The sequence below is a fragment of the Catharus ustulatus genome, chromosome 13, assembly GCF_009819885.2.
Source record: "Catharus ustulatus isolate bCatUst1 chromosome 13, bCatUst1.pri.v2, whole genome shotgun sequence".
NCBI lineage: Eukaryota > Metazoa > Chordata > Aves > Passeriformes > Turdidae > Catharus > Catharus ustulatus.
In genome coordinates this window covers 16,424,467-16,437,644 of record NC_046233.1, presented here as the reverse complement: position 1 = coordinate 16,437,644, position 13,178 = coordinate 16,424,467, and the positions used below count along the sequence as shown (strand labels likewise).

The 13,178-nt window shown below is 42.8% G+C and overlaps 1 protein-coding gene across 6 annotated transcripts in view; it reads left to right on the top strand.

Annotated features, from left to right (window-relative positions):
• LOC117002374 (6-phosphofructo-2-kinase/fructose-2,6-bisphosphatase 4) overlaps positions 1 to 13,178 on the top strand; it is a 50,736-nt gene that overhangs the window by 34,642 nt on the left and 2,916 nt on the right. For 4 of the 6 annotated variants that reach the window (XM_033071401.1, XM_033071403.1, XM_033071400.1 and 1 more), the window contains exons 10-13: positions 163 to 267; positions 1,846 to 1,975; positions 2,322 to 2,384; positions 5,465 to 5,529. In XM_033071401.1, coding sequence (XP_032927292.1) covers positions 163 to 267; positions 1,846 to 1,975; positions 2,322 to 2,384; positions 5,465 to 5,529 — 363 coding nt within the window. Of the gene's footprint in view, positions 1 to 162; positions 268 to 1,845; positions 1,976 to 2,321; positions 2,385 to 5,464; positions 5,530 to 5,927; positions 12,342 to 13,178 lie in introns of those variants that run through there. The other 2 variants (XM_033071406.1, XM_033071405.1) reach the window with 2 other exon arrangements.

The window sequence follows — 13,178 nt, the reverse complement described above, 5'->3', positions numbered from 1 at the left end:
GTCAAGCTGAGTGCCCTGTTTATTATGTGTGACAATTTGAAGGGTCAGAGTAGCAAAATAAAACTGTTAAAGTTTATTTGTACATGGTTTTATTTATGAGTGATATCTGCTTTTTGCATTACTGGAAATACATGTTTTTAAAATTATTTTCATTACCAACAGGGAGTATGTGAAGAAATGACATATGAAGAAATACAGGAAAACTATCCGCTTGAATTTGCACTGAGAGACCAAGACAAATACAGATACAGATACCCTAAAGGGGAGGTATGCTATTTTAATCTCTCAGGTTGAAGGGCTTCCCTGTCTTCTTGCATACATGCATGCTGGCTTTAGGAAGGAAAAATAAATTTTTTAATGAATGAAAATGTTGTTCCTTACTCTGTGTAAAAGCACATAGGATCTTGTAAGGATTGAGCTCACACCACCTAATTTGATTCAGGGCTCAAAAAATAAATCCGTAAATTGAGAAAAACAGTGGAGAGCTGTGATGTTATGGGCATTGCTCCTGTGCTGGTCCTGCAGTGATAAAGCAGGAGGAATTATTGCAGGGCTTCAACTGTTGCATATGCAAACATGCTGCTAAGATGTTCAGTTTCTATTGATCCCTGCTCTTAAGTGGCTATTTTGTAGGCAGCTCTGGCTGAAATGCTGGGGAAATCTCCAGCCATGTTATTAAACACCTTGCCTCTGGGAAAATCAACTTGCCGATGGCTTTTCTAAAGCAGCCCTAGTACAGTGCAGTGATGGCCAGATGGTCACTAGGCCATTGCTGAGGGTCTGGGCAGCAGGGAGGAGGGATTGGCCCAACTGCTCCTGCTTGAGCCATGAGGAATCAGAGCTCTGCCTTCTTCCTCAAGAGCAATCACTGTGACAAGAGCAGTGTCCCTGGTAGTGTGACCCCAGTCCTGCTGATGAGGCAATCATGAAGCTGCAGAGTTCTCATGCTTTTGGACAAGGAGTGTTAGTTTTTCAAACCAGTGCAGTCCTGGGGGTGGTGACTGGCATTCACATTCCCTCTGTGCCTTGTGGGCATGAGTTGGTCTTGTTTATCCAAGGCAGTTCTGTGTTTGGTTCTGTGTGTGAGGGGCTGGGGGCCAGGGCTCAGTCAGCAGTGCCACTTGGTCCTGCCTTCACCAGGGTGAAGGTTTTCTGCTGTGCTTGGTCCTGCCCTACTGGGCAATGTGCTGAACTCTCCACATGTGGTACATGAAGCGTTTTGGACATACATGACACATTTTGCAAGCAGAGTCTTTACCCTGCATGTGAAATTCAGCTCAGTCATGCCCATACAGGAGCCCTGTGTTCACCTGCAGCAGCAGTTCCCTGTGCATGATGAGGCAGGACAGGCCACCAGCAGTCCTTGTGCTGACTCTTTGTGGGTGCTTGCTGTCACCAGGCCAGTCCAACGTGCTCACAACTTGTTTTGTAAGGGCAGCCTGAACAAGGCAGGCTTTGTGAACTCTTTGCATGCTGACTGTTGGCTGGGCTTCCTAGATTTGGGCTTGGAATAGAGATGGTTTTGAAGATGAGCTATGGAAAATAACATGCAAGACTCATATTTGCAGACATTAATTAAATCCTAGGGCTTTTGTGAAAATTCTTGATGAAAATGGCTAATTTAATAAAGCTTTTCCAGGAGGGAGATTTGCTTTGTTATGTATGTATATGCTCAGGTCTGAACTGTGTTCTTAGTTTAATAAAAATTATAACTGCAGTATTTGTTTATGCGCTAAATAACATTTAAAAGATGACTAATATGAAAGTAAGATCCCCTCTCTATACATACACTGTTCAAAGAGTTTTCCCTTTTTAATGTGCTCTGTGTTTCTTGTCCCCACCTAGTCCTATGAAGATCTTGTTCAGAGGCTGGAGCCAGTAATTATGGAACTCGAAAGGCAGGAAAACGTGCTTGTCATTTGTCACCAAGCTGTCATGCGCTGTTTGCTTGCATATTTCCTTGACAAGCCTGCAGGTAAGTCTTCCTTGATACATTCCAGTCTGTTTTGTTGAAAATTTACTGCTTAATTTCCAAACAGGAAATTCTAACAATTTGCTGTATCGTCAGAGGCTGGTTTTGCTAGCCAAGTATCCAGGTGTGTTTTTTTGTATTTGACCTCCACATGAAACCTAGTGGATGTTATTCCTCCTCACCTGAGATACTGTGATATTTGCTTTTTGCTCTGATTAACATCTCTGTTGTATGCTATGAAAACAGATATACTGTTAGGTAAAAAGTCATTCAAGTAGTTGACCTGAAAGATAACAGAAAAGTCACTTGTAACCTGTATTTCATGTGTAATTTGTGTTTGATTTCTCAGAACAGCTGCCCTACCTGAAGTGCCCACTGCACACTGTCTTAAAGCTGACCCCAGTGGCTTATGGTAAGTGCAGTTCAGTGTATTTAATATATATGTCTGACTGTACTGTCTCTGCCATCAGGAAAGGTGGTGAAGCATTTAAAACACACTTTATCTTGCTTGAAAATAGTTGAGTTTGACATTGCATATATGCCTGCAGAACTTTGCTTGAATAAATGAATCCTCTGGATTACCATTGCTTTTCCTTGTGCCAGGAAACAAATATGTGTTGCTGAAGGGCTGAAACCACCAGTGGCTGTAACTGCTGGAGGGGACAGTTTTGTTCTCAGTTCATACTAACCAATATTTCACTAATTCTTCTGGCAAACCATGCATTTACACATTTGCTACAGCAAGATTTGAGTTTTTATTTGTGTATTGGAAGGTATTGCTTTTCAGAGGAGAGGTAAATTTACATTTGTATAGGTTTATAATCTTGCAAAATGTGTTCCCTTAGCCTTAAATAACTCTGTTCTCTTTACTTGAAGTATTTTTTTCCATGGAGTGTGAGAGTACCTCATGAACTCACCTTGTTTGTTGATGTTGGCATTTGTTTGTCAGCAGCTGTTCCTGTGCTTGGCCCAAGGGCTTTCCCTGGCTCTGTGGGCAGTGTTGGGGTGTGGGTTACCCTGTGCCCTGCTTGGGCTTTAGGCTGATTGCTGATGGAGTTTTGTGTGTGTTCCTACCTCAGCCTGTGTGTGCCTGCTGTTCATTTTCTTTAAGTGATGGCTGAGTCATATCTACTTCAGATCACCTCAGGCAGAGAATTATCTGCATGGCATATTAGGAAAAATGTATTGCCCAAAAATGTTGATTTAGTCATTATTTGAAAGCTGTTTTTGATTATCAGCTCTGAAAAATCCAGATCTGTCCTCTGGTTTTTGTTAAGTTTCAAATGAAGTTGAAACAAAGAATGTTATGAAACAAAGAAGCTGCTACACTGGGAAATCTTTTTGAAGATATTTTTGTTATTTGGTTGCAGTGGCCTCCTACAGGAACGATAGCCTGTGCTGTGGTGACATCTGGTGTTCCCAGCCTTGCATGACAAAACTGGGGTTCTGAAAATAAAGATTCACTGCTGTTAAAACTTGGGCTTTTTTAAACTGGATTCTTCTGACCTGCTAGTCTCTGCCTGTTTTTCACAACAAAGATTTGTTTTTGGGTTCTCTTTGTTTTTTTGAGGGCTCTCTGGTGATTTTTTTTCTGTTGTTCTTGCTGTTTTTCTTCTTTGTAGGGAGAGGGAAGTTGGGTGACTGTTCATAAATTTTAAGAGGGTGTGGATGTTTGCAGTGTTTGCTCACGCACTAAGAGAGGAAGGAAACAAAGTGGTACGAAACGCTGTCCTTGCCCTTTTGACTTGAGGGAAAGAAATGCCATTGTCCTTTTTTAAGCTGTTTGATATGTAGGTGTGAGCACATTTCAGCTAACCTACATTTTTGGAATTCAGCCATCTGACACAAGAACTGTGTAAATGCTTTCTGCAGCACTGATCAGTGGCACTGCTCCAAGCTGAGGTGTCACTTGGCTCCAGCAAGGTAGGATGCAGGATCAGACTTGGTGTGCTCGATACCTCCCAGCTAAGCCTGTTCTGGGGAAATGCTTCCCTCAGGGCTTTGCTCTTCCTGGTGTTGGGAGAGGAGCATCAGTCCCACCTTAAGAGTCTGATCTGCTAGAGGAACATCTGTTACAGCCTGACAGCTGGATCAGGGTAGATGAGACCTTTCCCCAGCAGTCCAGGGCAGTGGTGGGCTGTGGAAAGAGAAACTGCAGCTTGCTGTAGGTATGAACTTGCTCATCAGTAATTAAAAATGAGCTGGGAGTACGCACATGGTAATTATTGTGGAGCAAAGCATGTCCCTTTAGTTTATGTTTAAAGCTTTCCACACCATGCTCTCTTTGGATTTGAAGCTCAGCTCGTGGCAAAGACTGAGAGCTCTCTGAAGTGTCTGATGTGTAGCAGTCCTGGGAAATGGCCAGCAGCAGGACTCAGAGTTTGTCTTGGCTTGGTCTCAAGAGTCACAGTGAATCTGTGGAGAGAAGGATGAGTAAGAATCCTGCTCCAGTGGGAGATGTGTGCTTTTCCTCCTTAAAGTCTGTTTGATGGTTCACTATTTCTCAGAGTTCTGGCCCTCCAGCAGCGTTTGTTCACAGTCTTCTGACAAATGGGCTTTAAAAGGACAGGTTTCCCAAAGGGATGGCAAATACTGGCCTTACTCATTTATTTTTATTTTTTTGAAGTGCAGTGGCTTTCTCAGGAAATCCCTTTTTTCTGTTATGGAGTAATTCTGTGGAGTGTTTTACGACTTTAGGGAATAAATGATGAGAAAAATCTGGAAACCTGCATGTGATAGAGGATGGACTCTGGTGTTTCAGAGGAAGTGACTATTAGTATGTGGAGTAGTGGTAGCTTATAAAAGTCATGTTTGTGTGAGATAAGCCAGGGTTTGGCAATCAGAGACTGCTTAAAGTGCTGTGGCCATGGTATATGGAGTAATGATATAATTCACTAAGTGGATCAGTTTATACTACTGGAAATAGTTGTTTTTTCTCACTGTTTAATTTTTCTTGCCTCACTGGCATTTTGAATTTTTGAATGTAAAGTAGAAGTTCCTTTTCAGGAGTCAGCTTTGAAGTTGTTTAGCTTGGGGTTAAAACCATTTTGCATGTACAGAGGAATGGGGGTTGCTGACAACACACTGTACCTTCTTGTAGTTGTTTTTATGTTTAAGAAATGAGAGCGGCATTTATCTTCTTAGAATTTTACTGTAATACAGAAATCTAGGATGTTCAAAACACAAAAAGTTACAAATAAAAACTTTCTTACTGAATGTTCACAAACCTTCAAACCTTTAAAAAAAAGGGTTTTTGTCAAAGAGAATAATGATAATGCTAAGTTGAGGAGATGGATTATTAGATTGACAATTATATTCATCCAGGCGGAACAGATTAATTTCTGGAGCTTTAACTCTTCAGAATTCAGGAAATTCTGGTATAAATCAGAAGGGGAAGGTGATTAACCTCCTCCATCTCAAAATTAGATTACACCTTTATTATAACTTCACTTTCAAAGCAGATGTATCTAAAAATGTGTTTTCTGTCAACAGGATGTAAAGTAGAATCCATATTTCTGAATGTCGAAGCTGTAAACACACACAGAGATAAACCTGAGGTAAGAATATTTTTCAAATTGGAGGACTTGATGTAATGTACTGTCTGAGCTATTTCCATTGTCCTTGTGGCTAGAATTGATTTGATAACTCAGCTGAGTGTATTTTATTTTACATATGAAACTTTGCCTACTAGTTTACTTGTGAGGGGGGAGCAAATTTTTCATTGACCAAATTTATCTTACATGTGAGTTCTAGCTGGATTAGTTTATCTTTGAGAAGTGAGAAACAGAAGATGTGATGTCAGGCTAAAAACTGTATAAAGTTCTGCCAGGCTTTGTCACTTAGCAGAAGTGTGTGCAGTCCACAGTTGTGTTATGAGAGAAATCATCAGCTTTTTCATCACTGTGGTCACTGCTGTATGAAAAAGAGGAATTGATGATGTCACCTGTGTTTTAAGCCAAAGCTGGAGAGGAAGACTAGATCTCAGGAAACAACAGGACAACCGGGGGAAGGAAATTGAGCATGTTTGTAAAATGTAAGTGCAGAGAAGATGTCAGCCCATGGCAGCTCTGTGCCCTGCCTGTGTCAGGCTCTCTGTGCTCCTCAATGTCCATCTGATTTCAGGCTGATTCTGCTGCTTGTGCCAAGCTCTTCCTTTGCTTTATCCCCAAAGCTGTGTGAAGTGTGTCATGGTTAAACCTCTCTGGTTCCCTTGCAGATCCTCAGGCTCGTGCCACCAGGCACAGCACTGATTCCATGCTGAGGTTAGGAGCAGTGTCTACTTCTGCAGTTTGGTAACATGACAAAAAAGGGCTGTGTTTGGTGGTTTTCAGAGCAACACTTTAGGGTGAAAAGGAATATAGTGAGAAATGAGGTTATATGTGTGAATTCAACATGGCACATGACATAAAGTGCCTTTGGTAACTGAGGGTTCACTTTTGTGCAGAATTCATACCAGAATTCTTTGGTGAATTCGGCAAAGTTTTGTTTTAATGACTTGGATATTCCAGGTTCTGAAAATACTTACTTTTGGATGTTTTCTCTTCAAAAATTGCATTGCATTATTTCCTCTCTCCTCCTTTTCCTGCTTTGTCATTCTGCTTTGCCATTTTGTATCTTAGTTTGCTTTATCATGTTTAGGAAATTCAGTCTGTGTTTTTGCAGTACCTAAGGCTGGAGAAACATGGTGAAAATCCATGAGGATGTCTTAGAGCAGTAGGTTATTTGTGTGAAATAATGTAGATGAACATCTTTAGTTTGGCTGATCAAAATATCAGTGGTGAATTTGCAGCTTGCTAAAATGTTGCTGAAAATGCCAGTCCTCTAACTGAAGAGTTTTATTTCAAGGGAGAAAGCTCTGCCTGAATCACCAAGGGACACTCCACATGTCTAGTGAGTGATGTGGCCCTGCTGGCACTGGGTGCACATGGAGGATGATGAAGACACTTCCATTACAGTGGACTCAAAGACAAGACAGATTTGAACAGAGATAAATTGAATTAATTTTGTAAGAGTAGAAAGAAGGAGTAGTGGCATTTTCCTAAAAACTCCTCAAATTCCCTTCTCCCTCTGCCCCAAAGGAAACCCAGCCTAGTGAATATGGATGATGTTCAGGTAGTGGGTCTGAATGAAGTACTGAGTTGGTCTTGTCTGCATTGCTGCTCAGAGGACTGTGAAAATTTCTAAAGCTTTCATTTATATCACCTATGAAAATGTTAATTACTTCTGTAAAATTAAATTTTCAAGTAGTCTGTTGAAGTCAAAGCATTTAATTGAATACAGTGTCACATATCAGCATTGTTAAACAATGAAACCATTGGATTGAGAATTGCCCAGTGTGCTGTTCTGTGACCCACTGGTCACTTGTAGTCTGTGCTCCAGAACAGTGCCCTCCTTTTGGGCTCAGCTGAAAACATCTATTTTGATATGGCAGAAATGCAGGCAAGGCTCTGGATTGGTTGTTTGTGGTATGTGTGAACCTCAGAGTACCATGGTGATTTGTCTGGAGCAGATTGAAGCCTTGTATTTGTCAGCATTGTAGTGACTGAAGTTCTGACCTTTTCCAGTGAAGGACTCGATGGTCTTTTACAGAAAATAGTTCAGGGGAGTTGCTTTAGCTGTTGTTGGGTCCCTTCTTTGGGCCAGAAAACAAGTGCTGGGGTGAAACATCTGCTTTGCATCTGGCTTAGCTGGTGAGTGGCAGAGAGGGGATTACTTAGACCAGATCTCCTTTTTTATTTTGTTGTGGGGACATGGGGGAGGGAGATGTTAGTGCAAGGTGAGCTGCCTTACCACAGTGCAGAACAAGCATGACTAATGAAACCCATGAGTGTGAAGTTTGAAGAATTGGCAATGATTTGGCCTGAAATGGATCTTGTAAGGAACTTCAGAGCAGTTTATCAGGTAGGAGGGAGAATACCAATTGCACAGGCTTTGGGGCTTGCAGGGGGTGGTGCCATTGCAGGTGTGATTGGCTGCACTGGGGTCTTGGTTTCATTTGGTTTTGAATAATTGAATGCTGCACTGAATGTTACTGTTTTTCTGCAGACTCAGCAGGAGGAGGTTGAGACCTAGTTGGTGTGATCAGCCTTGAATGGTTAAGGTGTCTGAGGATATATTTTTTATTTTGTTGGGGGTGTTACATTGTCTGTAACACAAACACGTGTTTAAAACCTTCTTTTGGCACAGAAGCATGTGGCATATTCAGCAAAACACTGAAAGTTTCTCAGCGAGATGTGGATTCCTACTGGGGCCTGTAAAAGACTTCCTCCTAAATGTGACTGACTTGAGCTTGGGGTAGTGCTGTCAGCAAGGGACCTGAATTTAATTGCTCCTCAGAGGGCTGTGAAAGTTGCAAAAGCTTTTATTTTTTTTTTTACTGTAAATACATTTTTGTGCTGTGTCAATCTGGGGCCGGTGCTCAGTCTGCTGCATTCTTGGGGTGTGGGGGGCTGAAACCATCTCTGCTTCTCAATCAACACAGCTGTGTACTTGTGAAGGGACCTGATTGGTGGGGTTTTTTTTGGTCTTACTGCTGCATGATAAATATTCTCTGTATTTTTATTATTATACAGAATGTAGACATTTCCAGACCTACTGAGGACGCTCTTGTAACAGTCCCTGCTCATCAGTGAATTCTGACCAGCTATCGAACTTGGTGTTTTCCTCCTGCTGCTTCAAAATAAATTGAAAAACTAATCATTCCAGTCACTTTGAAATAAAAAAAAAAGCCATACCCAAACCAAACTCATAATCCAAACCAAATGTTTGTTCAGCACATGACTTGAAAAAATTTATCAAATCAAAATAAAACTGTTGCACTGGCTAATTTATTGTGGATGAATTAATGAAACCTTCATCGGCTCTCACTGGAATGCTGTTTTTGTAAATTGCTGTAATTTAAATATCCTGCAGCATTAAACTTTATTGTAGCAGCCAGCAATCATTTAGTGTTAGTTGCAGTGTATTTATGAAAACCATGAAACACAACATCCTGTGTGAGATAAAGTCAGGATTTATTTTGCCCAGCAGAGCACCAGTATTATCTGTTTCAGCGCCCTTGGGAGTGATTGGACTGCCATGTAGTGTAAAATAACAACCCATAATTACTGTAAATACATAATCCCACTGATCCCCAGCACTAGTGCTCTGCATGTGCTAATTACTGATGTGCTGTTGGAGCAGAGTAGCAAGTTTCACTTAGTTCCAGGACAATTATTCAAAGAACAGGAATGTGTATAAATGTTTTTAATACACAACTTTTGTTAACAGCTGTTCTGCATTAACCAGGCTTTAGGGTTTGGCTGTGGGCAGAAGGGATTTTAAATTCCCTCTTTTCCTGCTTTGTGTGCATGTGGGTGATGGAGCATGCTCTGGCCCAGCTGCTCTGTACCCAGATTTTATGTGGCCTCCAAGAAGCAGTGCTGACCATTCCACAACAGGGAAGCAGAGTTAGCCAGAGGATTTTGTAGGTGGGTAGTGGCTCCAAGTAGATTCAGATCTCAAGCCAGCAGGGCATGAATCCCAAACTGTGTGATAGGAAAGCCTCTTGCAGGAGAGGAGACTGCAGGCTGTGGGAGAGGTGGTGCTGTGGTGCCTTTCCCATAAGGAAACGCCTGTGCCATGGAGAAGGTTGCATTGAGGCAGGGAAAGGCAAAAAAACACTGAGCCTTGGAACTCTCTTCCTTTTAGTAATGAAAATAAGCAGGATTTGGGTTGTGGAAAGCTTTTATCTGTTAGGTTTCTCAGGTGGTATGTTTTTCCTAAACCAGGACCTTGGGGGGAAAAAAGTTACATATCCGCACTTCTAAAATTGTACTGAAGTCTTCAGAAGTTTATGGCAATTGGAATATTTACCATAACCAGATAACCTCTGGCCAGAGAATCTCCTGCTGTGGTGCTTGGTGTTTAGTTAAACCACTGTCCCTGGGCTGAAAGTGGGAGAACCTGGATCATTTTCCTGTTGCTGTCATGACTGTGATGTAGGTGTGGTTGGTCACTTTTCTGTCTTTAATTGCTCTAAGGTCTGGGCATGAGCTTTGCTGGGAAAGGTGCCCCAGAGGAGCACCTGAACCCCTTGCACACAACAAGAAGTGTGGTTGCTCTTACCTGACATTCCTGAAGTTTCACAGGGATGGTTGCCATAGTCAGGTACTGAGGAGCCACATGGAGACAGCTTGGAATGCTGTCACCTCTGCAGGCCACAGCTAAGGAAATACCATCCAAATGAAATTAAATGCATTACATTTCTGATGGAGCCAAAATCTTGTGCAGGCATCTGCTGTGGAAAAACTGAGTTTTGCTGCTTGCAAAAGGATGGCTTAGGCTGTCAGAGAAAATTGAGGGGGAGGATGACAGGAGCAGGAGCTTGACCGGAGAGGAAAGCAAAGTTTGCCTGGTCTGTGGCCAGTGGAGGTTGCAGAGGGAAGGGAAGCACCAGGAGAATTCAGGACCCTCCATTCCTGCCAGTTGATGCCAGCTGGATTTCCTGGGGCTGTGTCTGCATGCCTTTCTCTGCTGAGCACAGCACTCACTGTGCTGATGTGTGCAATGGAGTGAAGTGGATATTTAAAAGTAGAATGCTCTAAGGGGTCTCCTCTCCCAGCAGGATTGCTCAACAGCCCTTGCCTTGTCAGTAAAAGGAAGGCCTGATGCTGGATGGGAGGCATCAGGAGTGGTTTGAGGCACTGATTGCTGAGGGGAAGCTGGCTGAGAGAGTGCTGGATGTTTATATTGTGCTGTTTGTTTCTGTGTTTATGCCTGTGCTGGTTCTTATCTCCAGAGGTTCCTCCTTTTGCCTGTGGGAGCCTTTCTGCAACATCTTCCTATTCTGCTCTGAAGATCACATGTAGCTGAATCAAAGTAAAACCGAAAACAGGGCCTGTCCTGTTGGAGACCCATAGCACTTCGCTGGGGGAGGCTCTGTCCTGTAGGAAAAAAATGTACAAAGGCCAGGGAATAATGAGAACAGCAAGAGTGGTATTTGAGTTAGTGTGTATACTTTGAGTCTTTCCAGGAAAGACTGAGTGTGCTGGACTCTTGTGTGAGGTAGGGTCAGACTGCTCCTGCCTTGGGGAGCAGGCTCTGGAAGCAGCAAGCTCCTGCTGGGGCTGGCCAAGGAAGAGGGTGTATGGCTTGGTACAAACAGCATTTGGGAAAGGTGTGTGGTTTTTATTCCTCCTCCTGTGTTTCCTGGGCTCTCCAGACTGTATTGCTGTTCTCAGCACGGTTGTTGGTCCAGGTGTGCTTTGTGCCAGGCAGTTGCAGGGACACTTTCTGCTCCCAAAAACGAGGCTGAAGTCTCCATCACCTTTCTAAGCAGCAGCACTGTCCTCGTTGCATGGCTTTTCCCTCACGGTGCCCATGGCTGTTCTGAAAGTGGGTACAATCCCAGCTGCCATCATCTCATCTAATGGGATTCCTGTGAGTAGGAATCCACTTAGAGTTAATGAGGATATTGGTCCCTTTCTAAGCCCATGTTCATCTGCTCTCACTGCTGGTGGTTGTGTATATTTAATAAGCCCTTGGGGGTGTTTATCAGGGTTTATACCAGTTTTCTTCCTTCAGTGTGACAACCCAGCACACTTTGCTTTCACAACCTGTTTGCATTTACTCAAATTCAAGCTTTTTTTGCTTTTGACTTTCTTGCCTGCTTATCAGTATTCTCTTTGGGGCTGTTTCAGTTCTTAGAATTCTGCTTTTATCCAGTACCTCTCATTGAGTGAAATAAGCTGTATCTTCTGCTTTGCCTTAATCACCTCATTTCCTTTTAGCTTTGGTTTGAGCTGCCTAGCTCTTGCTGCTTGCAGACTAATTTCCAGTACCTCTGTATTCCTGCATTTTGATGCTCCATTTCATGCTCCATTTAATTTTCTTTGAATCAGCATCAGATGTTCAGCTTTAAAGATTTCAGCCAGTATTCTGGGAGTGCCTGTGGAGACCTCTCTGTAGTCACAGGGAAATTCTGGGTATGTTGCATCAGTTGCTAAGAAAAACACAAACACACCAAATGCCAGCATATTCTGTTGGTTTGGGTTTTTTTCCCCCTATAACCATGAAGAATATTTCTTGTTTTGTCAACTCCTCATGTTCTTAGCAGATACTGATGCTTTTCTCTTGCTTCAGAAGAGATGCTTCTTGTAGAAGCTTCTTCTTGAAATAGGGTTGTTGCTTTGCTTTCCTTCAAAGAGATGTGAGGGGAGGTCAGGCTGTGTGCTGGTGGGTGCAGAGATTTCCAGTATTGGATAACTCTGTCCAGCAGCATTTGCTGTGTGTGTGTTCCCAGAAGTTTTGGTGTGGTGTTTGTGGTGGAAAATGAGGATTTACCCAAGGGCTTGAAGGCTGATGACAAAGGAAAGGGCTGATGTGGATGTAGGAGAACTGGTAAGGGCAGAGCAGCGTTAGCAGAATTCAACCTCCAAAGAGAATCTGGTGCTGCACGTTTATATCCTGCTTTCCTAAGAAATAGCTGCAAATCTAGGAACTGGAGTTGGGGTGAGGATTGAGTTGCTTTTTGAGTTGATGAGTTTTGACTGATGGAGTTGTGTGTCTGCATGTAGGGCCCCTCACTGTGGGCTCTCCTTTCCCAGGAGTTGGACTGCAGAGACTTGTTTTGAATGTAAACTCTAATAAATGTGGTTATAAAACCACTGGAGCATTCCCTGGTCTCAGTGTGGCATCTGCCACATGCCGTGTGTATCCCAAAGGGCATTTAAACTTTACCAGCTCTTCAGGGACTTATTCAGAGTTCTTCCAGTAATTTGCCTGCTCACAGATAGGATCAGGATTGGCTTTATAGCTGTTGGTGTTAAGCAATTATTTCCTGGAGTGTGCTTGGAACAAGGAGAGGTGGGCTTCCCTCCCTCAAGGTTTTATTGTTTCCTCTGTGGTTTATGGCCTCTGCAGGGTTCTGTTTTTCCTTACACTACATGCATAAAGACTGGGAGACAACAGTGGGTTAGAAAAATGTGGTTAAACCAGTGTTTAAAGGAAAAAAGGTTTTAAAAGCTGTAACACAGAGCCCTGCAGATGGTGTACAGGGACCAGTTATCCTGTGTGATACAAGGGTGAGGGATGCATTTCACTGGCGGCAGAGATCCTGCTTTTGAGTGTCTGAGGAGCTCTGTAACCTCTGGGACGAGGTCCAGGCCTGGTTCTGACACCTGCTCAGGGGCTGGGACCTTTCCTTGTGGTTTACAGAACATTTTGA